The 14,935-nt window shown below is 36.4% G+C and overlaps 1 protein-coding gene across 1 annotated transcript; it reads right to left on the minus strand.

Moving 5' to 3' along the window:
- Window positions 1-6,159: 6,159 nt before the first annotated feature.
- On the minus strand, window positions 6,160-7,365 carry LOC105056898 (uncharacterized). Its single transcript, XM_010939263.2, has one exon. It carries the CDS (start codon window positions 7,142-7,144, stop codon window positions 6,284-6,286), a length of 861 nt encoding a protein of 286 aa, XP_010937565.1. The 5' UTR covers window positions 7,145-7,365; the 3' UTR covers window positions 6,160-6,283.
- Between the last annotated feature and the right edge of the window lie 7,570 nt (window positions 7,366-14,935).

The following is a 14,935-nucleotide window of genomic DNA, read 5'->3' on the forward strand; positions in this document are numbered from 1 at the left end:
ATGGATTTAATCTCTGCTTTCGATTTTTTTTTTTTTTTTTGAGATTGAGTTGAGCGGATTAAAAAAAAAAAATTTTTCTCCCATCATATCACAAAATTAAACTTAAATCATATCTATTACTAAAAGATTCAATAAAACACAGTTTAGGTCTAGCTAAAGTGAATTTACTATCCATCCAACTATCCACCTTCTACTGGACTAAGAAAATATTCATTATAACGGTGATATCATGTCATATTTGCAATAAATCAATGAGAAGTCGAAAATCAATAAAATACAAAGAGATAATATGGATATCATTCATAAAAATTAATAAAATATATTAAAATTGATGAAATATAAAAATTTTTATTGATTTATGATATATATGATATGATATCATCGTTGCAACAAATATTTTTTCCTGCTCGACTAACCTGCGGGGATAATTTTGTGCCATGGAGTGAGCGTGTGATGTGTTGACTTTAGGAGTTGCTCTATTTGCATTGGCTCTTTTTGCACGTGTTTGTGAGAGGACGTGCGTGTCAACCGTGATCCTTCAGATTTGGCCACTACGGTCGATCAGCCGCGAATGTTCAACCTATCAAGATGACACCAGCATTAATGGCCGACATCGGCAAGGCTCATTAAGTGCAAGACAATTGTAGCACGGAAAAATGTAATTCTCCAGCCCAATCTCGAAAAGCCCCAACCCCAATTTCTTTGCTCACGTTACCATAAGAAAATTTTTTTGTGCACCATGGAGGGTATAAAAAATTTGATATGAAATATACCATCTCATCCGATTGGTTTATATAATTATTATTTTTCAATATATATTTAATATTTATAAATTAATTTTTTATTTAAAAATTTATATAATAAAATTATTTTTATCTTTTAAAAAAAATTATAACATCCTGTAGCATAATATAATCAAATTATGACATTTTGTAGCGTAATATAATCCAAGATGTCATAATATGACCTAAGATATCATAATATGAGAGACATATTTTTATCCAATCAATTTTCAACGTGCATTTAATGTCCACATGTCGACTTTTTCGTTTGAAAATTTTGAATGATGAAAATATCTATATTTTTTAAAAAAAATTATGATATCATGTGCATATTATGGATGCAGGATGTCATAATATGGACATAAAATATCATAATCTTTTTAGAAAATAGAAATATTTTCGTCATACAAAATTTTTAAATAAAAAAACCGACCTGCAGGTATTAAATATGCTTGGAAAATGATCACTACGTCGATCAATCGAATGAGATGATGCACTTCATATCAAATTTTCTACACTGTCGGTAGGGCACAGAATTTCGCTTAGCATAAATTTTAGCTCCTGCTGATAGGAGATGGCCCATACAATACCTATCCACCATCCAATACCCGGCGACTGTATAGAAGACAAGTAAGCTAAGCTAAGCTAACATTGGAGTCCATTATCGAGTCCATGATTATTATTATTATTATTATTATTTTAAGAATACGTGAATTGATTATTAGGGCCCATCGGACACATTGTTCGACAGGTGTCATTGGCGTCATCATCTAGAGAACGATGGAAGATTTGTCATGTAGACGTAAATTGGGGGCCAATTTCTTAGTTTGAGGAGGCAGCGACGGGCATGCAAGCCAGATAAGATAAGATAACCCATCCATCCTCTCCCGGAAAACATGGCTGACCTCGGATTCTTGGACCAGTTGGTTGCCAACATCGGAACGGGTCAAGGCAGGACTACGCTGACCTATATGACAGCCCTATATATCTAGTGCTAGTCTGACACCGATATATGTTGCGCTTAGACATGGTCGGTGTTATCCTTGAACTCTCCCTATAAACCAACCCGTCCGATAGATTTGATAATTCAATTTTCCTCGAATGCCTTGATGGCTACATGGGATTACATGATTGGAGCACATCTACCTACTTGTGGATTTCCTTCTCAATAGTTTTGACTCAAGAAAGAATAATTATTTGGACAGGTGAGCTACAAGATTACGCTAACACGGCTGCTGGTTTATTCTTGTTTGTCCGCACATTGCTTGAGGTAGAAGTAAAAACTGTATGATCCTTCGTGACTGGATCTTCCTCCTGGATCTGCAGGCACCGGAAAGGAGGACAATTTCCGGTGACGATGGTGGGGGCGAGAGAGAATCCTGCTAGTGAGAAGATGACAATCGTTTCTAGGATCCCTTTTCGAATTTGAGAAAACCCTATCGCAATTAGCAAATGTAGAAAAAAAAAAAGAAAGAAAGAAAGCTTAGGAAACATGTGCTTGTTGCATCAATTTACGAGTTGCAAATGTACTAAATGGCATGCATATGCTTATTAGATTGAACATGCATACGTACACTAGATGTCGCCCATACCATCCTTGCAGTGCTCTTATTCAACGTACATGCAATGATTAGTAGTGTTACTAAATTTGCCTTCTCATGTAATAGCTAGGAGGGTGTTTGAGAACCGTGGTTCAAACTTCACTTTAAAAACTACTTTGTATTCAATGAAAGTTCCAATTTTTGAATATTATTCTGACCCGCGGACCCGATCGAAATGGGCTATAAAGCTTAATTATCTTGATTACGAGAGGTTTGATAACAATTAAGATCGTTTGTGCCATTAACGTTTTCAAGGTCTTAGAAAAAAGTATGCGGACCCCGTGACAGCCAAGTTCAAGGTGGTATATATATCGATCAGATTACATTTTCCACAAGCAGTTAGTGTGAATTTTGATATGATGGAAAAGGAACTGAAGGCGGTTATATATATCACCAATTAATCAGCCAGGGTAAGATATTGCATGCATGTGCCGTGGCCACTGCTAACTATTTAACATCTACGCACATGTTGGTCTTAGTAAATTAAACATGTTCGTATGATTCCTGCATGATGATGTCCGCATTAATTTTAATACTAGCTTTAACTGATGAGATGTGTCATGAATCTGAGGGCCATGTAAGTTCCGAATGCAATGAACATGTATATATAGCATGATACCTTTTCGCTTGTACAAAATAAGTTAGTTGCTCTAGCTGTTGTTTATTTTGTTCTGTATAACTACTTAATGCTGTAGAATTAATTTCATGTAGCAGTATACAAATGATTCACTACAAGATTTTGTAATTAAAAAAAGAACTAATCATCTAATCTTTTCGCAAACCCATTCATGATTGATGGCCAAACATCCTCGGGTCTCGACTTTCCAGCCCATCACAATGAACTTTTTCCACACAAACAAACACATTCTGATTGAAATAAAATGCAGGGTTCCCCACACATGCCAGAATGGATGCTTGCTGGTATGATGAAGCTAGCCATCATGCACCACCATGTCAATCATTAATGGAGTTCTTAGCTGAACATTGGCTTACAAACATTATAATTGGCATGTCATATTGACGTATGTGCAGAAAGAAGACATCTGGCATACATGGACCATATATACCGGATAACATGAAAAATTTGTCGACATGCATATGTCTACATATCATGTCAATGCCGGGACCTCTTACTCATTTTCTGTTCCTAACCATCATGATACAAGCAAACACTGCAACAGTGGAAAGACAGTGAAGATTGCAAGTGGGAAAAGCTTCCGTACAATTGCTGACTAAAATATACCTCCTTTCTTACTAATTATTGGACCTCAGAAAAAACCAATGCAGCATAAGATCATTAGCCTAATATTCAAATCTGATGCTCTGACATCATGTCAGACCAGTACTGGATGACCTTGCAAAACAATACCTAAGCTCTGAGGAGAGAGATGCATGTTATTATGGGCTGAGCATCATGAAGATTGTGTGTACTACATGCATGCATGCGATAAGGAGGGCGGGAGGGAGAGGGAGAGGGAGAGGGAGAATCTAAAACATGGTTTAAACTCTTTAGTGGATATATTATGAACAGGTCCAGTTGTATACTGGTATGTAGTCCAAAGCAGCTGATAAACAATGAAATAAATGATCAGTACACGATTCCATATACCTCTCAGATACTTTATTAAACCTTTCACTATGTTAGCATAACGTGCCACAGCATCTCCAGAGCTCCCCAAACAAGGTGGCCCTTCTCCGCACATAACCCTAGGGCATAAGTCCTCATTCCCTTTGCTGAATAGTATAACAACCCTCCCACACAACCGACACCCTCCTACCCATGTGCTCCTCTAGCACTGCTTTAAACATCTCACTCGCAGGCCCAGACTCTGTACTTCCCTACATTTCTAGCTGTTCATCACTGACCAAGTTTGTCCCAAAGCCAACATCCCAATGCAAGATAAGACAAAGCCTTTTTTCGATCTCCTTTATGATCCTTTTACACAGATTCGGTAATTTGTAGAATTCAAGGCAACCAATACCTCCTGTACCTTTTTTCACAAAAGCCACTGACACCATGAGAGCAACTTCCACCTTCAGAGTACCCTTCTATCAAAGCCTCCATCTCTAGACCTTTCTCTCAATCACAGCCACTTTAATAGCAAGAAATTTTTGGGTATGCTCTTAAATTCTTCTGCAACCCATCATAAAATCTTCTGCCACCTATTAAGTCAAACTGGACGCTTCCCTCAAGCATTTAAGCATATCCAGATGTATACATGGCTATTTTAGCGCGTTGCATATCTTCAAGTATGTATTAAGCGTTTATTTGGCATGGTGAGCAAGGGCTAGCTTAGGGTTTGGGTTTAGATCAAAATTATCTGGGGGCTTTAATCGGTGCAAGAGATGAAAGAAAAGGAGCATAGATCGGAGCGGTTGGGTGTATTCCTTGGGTATCATGAATTGGTGATGGGCTAATACTATTATAATGTGATGATTCCTTGGAGTGGGTAGCTTTGGAGCCTTGGAAAAGGAAAAATAACAGGATGCAAGCCGGTGGAATTTATAGAGAAGAGAGATGTGTCTCATGCCGAAATACTGCAGAAAAGGGAATCCATGTACTGATGCATCAGATCATACACGTCTTTAAACAGACTCACATGCATGTGGTTAGTTCTACTGCTGGAATGTGTCGGTCAGCGAGCTCAGTAGGATGCGGGGAAAAAAGACAACCGCACTCACCGCTTCCCATGCAGTTCAAATTACTTTCATCTCTTCATGCATCAAATTCTCTCGCCCTCTCTCTCTCTCTCTATATATATATGTGTGTGTGTGTGTGCGCGCGCGCGCGCGCACGCACACACACACACACACACAATATATATATATATATAATATATATATATATATATATATATATATCGCCAACCCCCTCCCACCCGAAAAACAAGGGTTGAGAGTTTTTGAACGGAAGAATGTAACAATTCGCCCTCTTATTGTCTGGGGCTAAGATCAAGATATAATATTCAAACACAATTTCTCATGAGCCATCCACTATGTTCTCCTCTAGTGTAGAAGGATAATAGATTCTTCCTTATGTAAAATCAGCCTGGGAAAGGATATATATCAGTTCTAATTAGTTATTGAAGTTTACAGCTTGTTCTTTATTTTTCCTCAATGTAAAAAGAAGAAAAATTATTTTCATTGAGGAAATTCTTATTGTAAAAAGATATGAATCTACTAGTGAAAACAAAAGGATGACTGAATCACCAAACAGAAGGAAGGGTAGCTGAAACACTCACCATGCATGACGATCTAGAGTCTACATATATAGGAGATCACCACTTAGAGGGGAAAATATAAGCATATGCTGGTAGTGATATGGATGGAAACTGACCTTCTTGAAGCTAGTGATCCAAAGAACTCTTTCACTTATCCAAAAGGTTGGATTGTCAAAAAAACTAACTGCAGAAACATCTGTACAAGTAATATAGCATGGAGATTTTGATATTTCCATATGGTACTCATGTAAACGATGAATGTCGTATTGAACATCTGCACATCGATCATTCTATCTTATTTATCATTATGCATGTGAATGAAAATAAACAAGGTAGTAAGTTCATGATGATTAGATGTTGTGAACTGGTGAAAAAACACCTCTTTTCTTTGAAACAATCTACAAAAGAAGATTATATATTCTCATAATACAAATGCATGCAACTTTTTTTTTTTTTTTTTGTAGAAAGTAAAATTTCATTCCAATGTTTGACACATCAATATGGTTACAATTTTTGAGCAAATAAAAACTTGAAAATTCAAGCATTCCATCTGAGGACAGAAAAGGGCCTTTTACTAAGAGGAAACAGAGGAAGATGAAGATTAAAACTGAGGAGGAGACGATTCGGATGAATATAAAGGGAAGAAGTTTGTTCATTTAAGCACAAGGGATATGCAATTTTACTTAACTACAGGGGGATCTCCGAGCCTAAGCTCGAGATCTAATTCTTCAACAGGTCTGGGGCTAAATTTCAGTACCTCGGATTGGACTTGTTGCGGGTCACCTGAAGATGGTTTCACAGATAAGGGAGAAGTCGGATCAGTCCTCCGTTTCTTTCTGCTGATGGCCTCATCCTCCTCATCCGGATCTCTTCGTGCCCGAAAACCTAATTCTCTTAACCTCAAACTTTCTCGTCCAAGCTTTAATTCTGGGATAGTAAATAGTCCGACAGTTAATGAATTTTTGGGGGGTCCGTTGGTAGAGAAGAGGGATTCCTTCAGGTTACCTCGAACAATACATGCAGAATAAGAAGGAGAAATATTTAAGGTTTGCTCGCTCAAATTTTCTTGGGTGGAAGCTGCTGAAACCTTAGGAGAGACAGGTGATTCTCCAACACCACAATTAGGGTTAGGTTTAGGGTTAGAGCTGTATACCAGAGATCCAACCTGGGGTGGATATTGGGGGCCTATCGGTGGCATACAAGGAGTAAGAGGATGATGCTGACTATTTTCAAGGGGTTCACTGGCAGGGCTCGAAGATTGTTTAAGCCTTGCTCGATCCCTCCGGTGCACGTTCATGTGACCACCCAAAGCTTGAGCAGATCGGAATTCCCGTCTACAAAAGCTGCATGAATAGGATCTTGGAGGCCATATGCACCCACCTAAGTGGCCTGCTGAGTCTTCTGCGAAGGCTTGTTCTTCCCACGACTTGCTGTAGGAGGAGCCTACGGAGATTAGAGGGATCTGGGAGCTGAGAGCCATCTCACCCAGTTTCCTTCTACTCCACATCCAATACCTCTTTTGCTCCATGGCACTGTGCATGGATGAGGAAAATCCGAGCAAGAGTTTAGAACTTGGAAGCCGCTAGGGTACTTTTGGGTAGGACTTTGAGGAAAGGTGGACACAGATGGAGGAAAGCATCTGTAGAAGGGAAAACGTAGAATCTATAGACGAGAGAAACTCTCGGCTGAAAAGTCTTTTGAAGGAAGTTTTGGGTGCTTGTTCTTGTGAAGCTACTTCTGCTCTTAGTTGTAGGGTGTGCTTTCCACCCTAAAAAGAATAATGACTTAGAAGGATTTTCTCAGAAAGTAATATAGAAACAAATAAAAATTAAATTTACTTCTGAAAGGTAATTGAGTAATAGTTAAAAGTTTGATTCAGATAAAACAAAAAACTCATCAGCCTCATCTGACACGAAATAGGTGGCGGCAGTAATCTGTTTGAAGATGAAAAAGCTTCAAGTAATTAAGCAGGGCCTCCTCCTAATTAATAACCGCCCTTCTAAATGGTCTCTCGCGCTCAAACAGCAGTAGTCTAGTTTCACTAGGTCACCAAGGATCAACTTAATCCAGAAGCATTTATTTAGTGTTGATAATTATCGAAACTGTTAGATACACAAGCAGAAACTATCCGAATAGACAACTTCATCAACTGATATATATATCTATATTTAAATCATGGCCGTCTAACGATAAATCAATAGCTTATGATGATACTTCCTATATTACCAGCAGGCCTTGATGGCTAGAAATAGACTTTGTACGGTCGACAATATAAAGAGTTGGCTGGACCAATCTTCTTATTATAATAATTAAGGGGGTGGGGGGGCTGGGATGCGTATGGACAGGATCAAAATGTAGCCAGTGCTGATGGATTAATTTAATGTGAACGTAAGTAAAAATAATATAAACGACAACCGTCGTCTATCCACTATCCCATTTGTCCAATAATATTACAGGATTCCTACAAACATTCAATGATTATGTTTATTCAAACAACATGTATCAATAAACAAGTCATAACTTGTGCATCGATCTCATCCTTCATTTGTAGTTTGTTCTGTCTGTCGAGTGCATGTGTTTGGAATGCCTGAGTCCTATACTCAACATTAGGTCAAGATAATGAGTCAATTAAATCATTTTATAGAGAAAAAAAAAAAACTCAATCTGGTAGTATGATCCCTTCGTCCTTCCCAATAAATATTCTTTTATTTCTGTGATTTATATATTAATAGTTTCAAAAGTTGGCAGGTATAAATTGTTATTTCTTTTCTTTTCTTTTTTTTTTCTAATATGAGTACGCGCGCATGATTAATTCATCGAACCTTTGATCAAATTGCCTTGTTTGTTTTTCATGCAAGATTAAGTGTAACCGTTATGGCTCCGTACATGGAAACATACCATCAAAAGTTCGGTCATCTTAAGAGACAAATGGGACGTCATGCTTTATCATAAGGAAAATTTGATAGTCATTCGATCTAAGTTTTTACAGAATCATTTATTGTGGACATAGATTTCTTCATTCTCCTTGGAGCCAAAATAAGAACCCGCTGACGTAGATTTACGAGGACTCTTGAGAGTAGTTGAGACAGGGTTGTATCTTGTGTGTCACTCCCAAATCTCTCCTCAGTCAATTCCAGTGGATTAGACAACGAAGTAGGGCTGACAACACCAATATTAGGAACGTTCTTCTTGTTCTTCTTCAATAGAAATACTCAAATGCTATGTCGACTGTCAGGAAAGGGAGATGTGATACTTTCCTTTGTTGCAGGTTCCACACCTCAGTTATCTTTATTCACCACCTGTCCGGCAAGAGAAAGAAAAGATCCCTCTCTTCAACATATTTCCCGGTTTCCCTACAAGAAAAGAAGACTAAAGACAAATAATTGTAAAGAGGTGTGAAGAGATATAGATATAATATATAAAACTGGTAACTTGGACATAATTAAAGTCTCGATATTTTCAGGTTGAGGCATGAACTCAAACACTGAAGGAAATATAACACTTACCTGGATTGGCAAAACAACCAGCAACGTCTGCTGTGCAATAGTGTACCTATTTGAAAACATGCTTCTTGAATTCTACCAGAACTTTTTGTTAGCCTATATCTTCTCACTAATCTCGTGTGTTAGGAGATTCTTCATGATCTTAAATAATCTCAATGAAAACCGAGGTATTGAAAGTTAGGTTATATAGTGTCAATTTGTAGATTGTTTGCTTTTGAGGGAGTAGGTGGTGCTGTAGTCCCACACTTCAAATCAAAGGAATGGACAGAAAGGGAGCCATAGAACTACGATTTTTAATATTCGCCGGTGTCGGTTGGAATTATCTAGTCTTTTAAGCCAGATGGACCGGGACGCAGTACAGTTCGCTGAATTGGTGCTTATATTAGATGAGACTTGCGGGATATGAGCAGTAGTCGCATTTTTTTTTTTTTTTTTCTATTTTTCTGGCCCTTGTTCACGTACGAGTTCCTGGATTTTTCCAATATTTAACTGGTCATTTGTTAAATATTTTATATTCAATAATGTGACATGATGTTTTTCTATCATGGAAGATAATTGTGCGACAAGTTATCTGTTGAAAGGCGCCTTGGAAATACGTGCAAAAAAAAAGTTGATAACGTAACTGTGGATTCTCTTTTAAAAACGTCTGTTGTTTTGGCATTATTTGGCCTCTTCTCCTGGTTTGTAAACTCGAAAAGTTTTGGTTGATGATTGCAAACAAAGACTGCATGTGGAAAATTATTCGGCGCAAAAAAGTATACTTAAAGTATTAACATCTGTATTTTCACGAAAAAAAGGAGCTGGAAGTATTAACCTTTGCAGTGTAAAACTCTTTTCTCATTAATTACCATCCACTAGATACAATGAGGAAAATCTATGAAAAGTACACCAGGTTCTTGAATTGCATTTGTGAGCCAAGTGTAGAGATGGTCGAAAAAAGAGAGGCCTTTTCTCGGCCAGAAAGCAGTACATGCATGTATTTGTAAGTTCTGATCTTTTCTTCACATCACTAGCGAAATAATATGTGACCACAAATAACCATAGTCAACTTCTGTCTGGATAATTTGGCCTATTTACCTTATTTTTTAAAATGACAACTTACCACCACCTTCAGTTTATGTGGGCAAATTCTTGATATTTAACTAGATATATATTTCAATGATTAGCTTCTTACTTTTGTCGGTTGTATAGATTTGCATTATCCCAAAATCCAATTTATAAGGTATAATTAATTGCAGTGTAGCTGGCATATGGGTATTAGCTGATTACAGATTTATCGAAAAAAATGAAAAACTTCATTTTTATGCAACTAAAAGAACCTAAAAATTAACCTGCCTGTCGAATACAGCAGAATATTTTACCTGTCCGCTCAACCAAGTTCTAGAGAATTTAGATTTTTTTTACTTTTACGCATAAATGACAGGTGGCTGGTTATCAGCCTCCTTTATACCTCAAAAAAGAGAGAGAGAGAGAGAAAAGACGTATTGACCATGATCACTGAAACCAAGAAACTAGGTGGTTTAAAATGAATATGTAGATTGTGCTCGAAAAGATCACTTTGCAATGCTCAGATTAATATAAAATCAGCAGAATTTGTACTTTTCTTCTTCTTTTTTGCAGCATTGGGTTAATGGGTTTTATGATTGTGCTGGAGAACATGGTGCGCAATCCTCAGTAATATTAGCAGGATTTGTACTTTTCTTCTCATTCTTCTTCTCAGGATTGGGGTCGTTGCGCTTATGAGAGGCAAAAGAGGTCAACTTCTTTGTTTGATTGTTCTTTCTTTGTTTTCATCAAAAAGATTTTTCCTTGTTTGTTCGAAATTAAGGTGAGCAAGTCACCCACCTTTTTTTTTTTTTTTTTTTGGAGGAAGCCCACTTTCATTTCATGAACCTAGTATAATCATAGTAAGCAGACTGGCTATTGTTTATCAATGCTTCCAGCGGTTTGCCCTTAATTTTTTTCCCGAAAGGCTAGCAGTTTGCCATTTTGTTCTTCCATTCTTGTCACATGCCCATGTATTGATGCAAGCTTGCTGGTCTGTTAACATCGTTAGGCTGTTCTCTGGTTTTCCTATTGGAGATTGATAGCAATTTTCTAATAGTTGAGTTTATTTTATATGAACTCATTTGCAAGTAACCTGGATTAAGAAAATGGCAAGCCGGTGTCTTTCCAAATTCCATAACTAACCAAATGTGATGAATATTTTTGTATCGCTCATGCATTTCATATGATTTTTACTCAGGATATGATTGTTCAAGTTAGCTGACAAAATGAAAGAGGACAAATTTATATAAGGTCTTACAAAGTTTCTTATCATATTGATGTTTCTATATCCAACAGTTATGTCACATTTCTTTGTGTTTAGATCAAGAGAGACTACATGGCATAAGTCCTTCACATTTAAGACAATCAGTAGATTTAATCATAGTGAAGTAACCAGCAATGAGAGGTTGCGTGCAGAAGTTTTTATTTTTTTATGGAAAGGGGAAAGGGGAAGCTGGGAGCAGCCACCCAGCTTTTATTGAAAAAGAGTTGCGTGCAGAACTTGCCATACGTAGGAGGGGATTGATCACCATGTGTTTGGTCTCCAACTGCCGGCACATCCTTGAGCTACTCCATCTCCTGCGATAGCAATGGAATATTTATAAATATAACAATTTATGATCATGGACGTTTTCTAAACAGTCCCCCATCGACAGAACTCATTTAGGTCTCTAACTTGATTCAAAACATATCGTTTTTTATGAATCAAATTGTAGAAATCAAATCGTAAATTTTCACATTTCTTTTAACTGTGGACTTCATCACAAAGCATAGTTTAAATAATAGAGAATCCATTTTTCATGGTTTAAGCAGCACTGAATACGTTGGCATCGGTATTGGTAGCAGCTAGGAGAGCATAACTCGAACAAATTAGATAAAGAGCACGAGCTCTGTGCATTCACATGCATCACCTAACAAACTTGGGCCCCACCAGTGACATTCTTCTTTAATTTCTTGTTTCCCTTCTGTGGGTAAAAAACTTTATAGTTCCAAAGACAGGGCAATCGTACTTCTGGTATATTGGTTCTCTAAGAATATTATTGATGCATACACTTATTTTTCTCGATCACTTGACGCAAACTAAGACTTGTTATCACGAGGTAGGATTCTCCCACATATATTTATTTTCGCACAGGTAGGATTCCCCCACCCCACAACCCCAAAACCACAAAGAAAAAAAAAAAAAGAAACAAAAAAAACAAGCTGCTGATGCGATTGGCCACTTGCTTGTGATTGGGACTGAAATGATAGCAGCTGCTACCCAGTATATTATATTAATGAATTACATCGACTACTCAAGGAAGGCACTTCGCTGGCCACCTTATGTGTCACGAGGAAAGGTCTTTCTCATTCGGAGGATAATCTGTGCTGTGTGGAAAAATTTGGATAACAACAAAAAAATCAACTTTTAATATCAAAAGTATCTTTTGATATGATTTGCAGCAAGACTATCAAATAATTAACAATCATGATTGCGTTAACGAAGTTTCAAAGAACTTCAATACATTTTAATACAAGAGTGGTAAGGTATGGTAAAGAAATTACAATCTAATGTTGAATTCCATATTCGAGAATGCATGTTAATTTACAGAATTTCCTATGACTCTTTCACACAATCTGGTTAGAAGTACTTATTGTCAATGATAATAGCAGCAAGTCTATATGGTCTAGTGCTAATTAAGTACTAAAAACATCATTTCTTTCACTTGTAAATGCTTGTGTTGGATTTCAATGGAGAATAAGATCAAAACTTCCTTAATGCTTGGCATAAAGTTGTTAAGGGAAAAAAAAAAAATTTGAGGAGAGATAAGGCTAAAAATGGTCGGATACTAGTATATCTATATCTACTTATTTTTTTAATAAGTATGTTTGGATACTAAATAGATGCAAAAATTAATATCCACATTTGTTAAGCAAATATGGATACAAATTAAATATTAAGTAATATTCATATTTATTCTAAATGTTTATGGATATAAGTTAGATATTAGTTATATCCATTTTTTTCTATTCAAATATAATATAAGTTGGATATTATTAAGATACAAATCATATTTTAATAGAATTCAATAATGAAAACTAATAAAGATGAGAACAAAATTTAGTTAATTGCACATGATACATATATAACTAAGGATGTGAGGCATAGTTATTAAATTCTCTTGGAAAATGAGCTGGTCAAGGATCCAAGTCATCGGTACTCCTGTATTTTTATTAAAAATATTAAAATTAAAGTATTTAAAATAAAAATATTAATATATTTGCATCAAATACTATAATTATCGTTTAATTATGGCATAAACAAAAATAATCATGAATCTTCTATTTTTAAAGAGTTTGTAAAAAAATTATATGAAAATATAAGAGTAGATAGATAGTATTAATATTTTTAAATATTTTAACAATAAAATTGTCAAAATACTATAAAAAATAAATATACTTATTTTATTTTATTTAAAAAGATTTAATTTTTATAAAAATAATGATTAAAATAAATGTTACAACATACAGCGAATGATTATTTAATGATCTACGTATACATGAATAAGTAATATAAAATACCTATATAAAATAGATAAGAACATTGTAGCTTGGTAGCTGAGCAGGTGGCTAGTTTTGAATTATGGGTTTCGCAATTTATTGATATTTGGATTTGAATTTGAAAATTTTTAAAATCTAATAAGATCTGAAAATAGATGTCTGAATTCGTATGTACTAAATGGATGTGCTCAGATTGTACACATCCCTTTTTCAGCTTTGAGGAGAGAACCTGGAAAACCAAAGTTTTTTATTAGTAGGGTTATCAGTCTGGAGAGAAGAGTACGGTACGTTGACGTGGCTGTTTCCAAAGGCTCCAGAATACCCACATAGATTCAGAGCCCACCATTAGATTTTGCCCAGGATTGACGGGGTTCGTTGCCCCACTCGCATTCCTATGGCCTCAGTTTATTGAAGCCATAATTTAGTTACATGCCAAGGTGTCGGTTTTGTAAAACTGGGGAGTGTTTCATGGGTAAGGAAACCTGCATGCCAGGAATTGGTCTGTGGTAGCTGACTCTATTGATTTGTTCTCTCGGTTGCCAGATTCTAAGCGCATGATGTTTAAATGGAATTAGTCAACCAAGAATCCGTATGTGAATGGGCAAAAGATAAAGATCATTGGGCTGGAAGTCATATAATCTTATGAGCTTCGGGCTAGTCCACTCTGAAGCTATCCATGGATATTTATGCAGATTGGTTTAGCCTATCCTGTAACTCTATGATCTTGATGATTGTACCGGCTCACTTCACGAATCCTATATAATTTTTAGCTTAAATATCCAAACAAGCCTGCAATCAAGTCACACCTTGGATCACAAAGCCTTGCTTGCAAAATCTGTAGCTCTTCTTCTTCTTTTGTTACTTGGTAATGGAGCATGTTTTCTAGCATATTTTCTCATAAGTAGGCTTTGCAGGTCGATGACGAGAAGACTATGGAGAAGTTTCGCACCCGGATCCAACATATGGAAGAGCCGGAAGGGATGTCATCTATGGTGGCATTCTTTTGCCTAACTGCTGTTTCGTAGGTTACCGGAGAATTTGTTCTCTGAGAAATTCTTCGTGCACCGTCTGCGGTGTAGAAAATCCGATGTGAAGTGCACCATTTTATCCGATTAGATCATATAACTATCACTTTTTAATACTTATTTAATATCTATTTAATGTTTGTGATTCTATTTTTTCGTTTGAAATTTTAGATGATGAAAATACTCCTTTCCTTCCAAAAAAATTATGATTCTTGT

The sequence above is a fragment of the Elaeis guineensis genome, chromosome 14, assembly GCF_000442705.2.
Source record: "Elaeis guineensis isolate ETL-2024a chromosome 14, EG11, whole genome shotgun sequence".
Classification (NCBI taxonomy): Eukaryota; Viridiplantae; Streptophyta; class Magnoliopsida; order Arecales; family Arecaceae; genus Elaeis; species Elaeis guineensis.

What these genes read in the sequence shown, in the direction of transcription:
- LOC105056898 (XM_010939263.2), bottom strand. Translation starts at nt 7,144, where the DNA reads ATGCACAGTGCCATGGAGCAAAAGAGGTATTGGATGTGGAGTAGAAGG.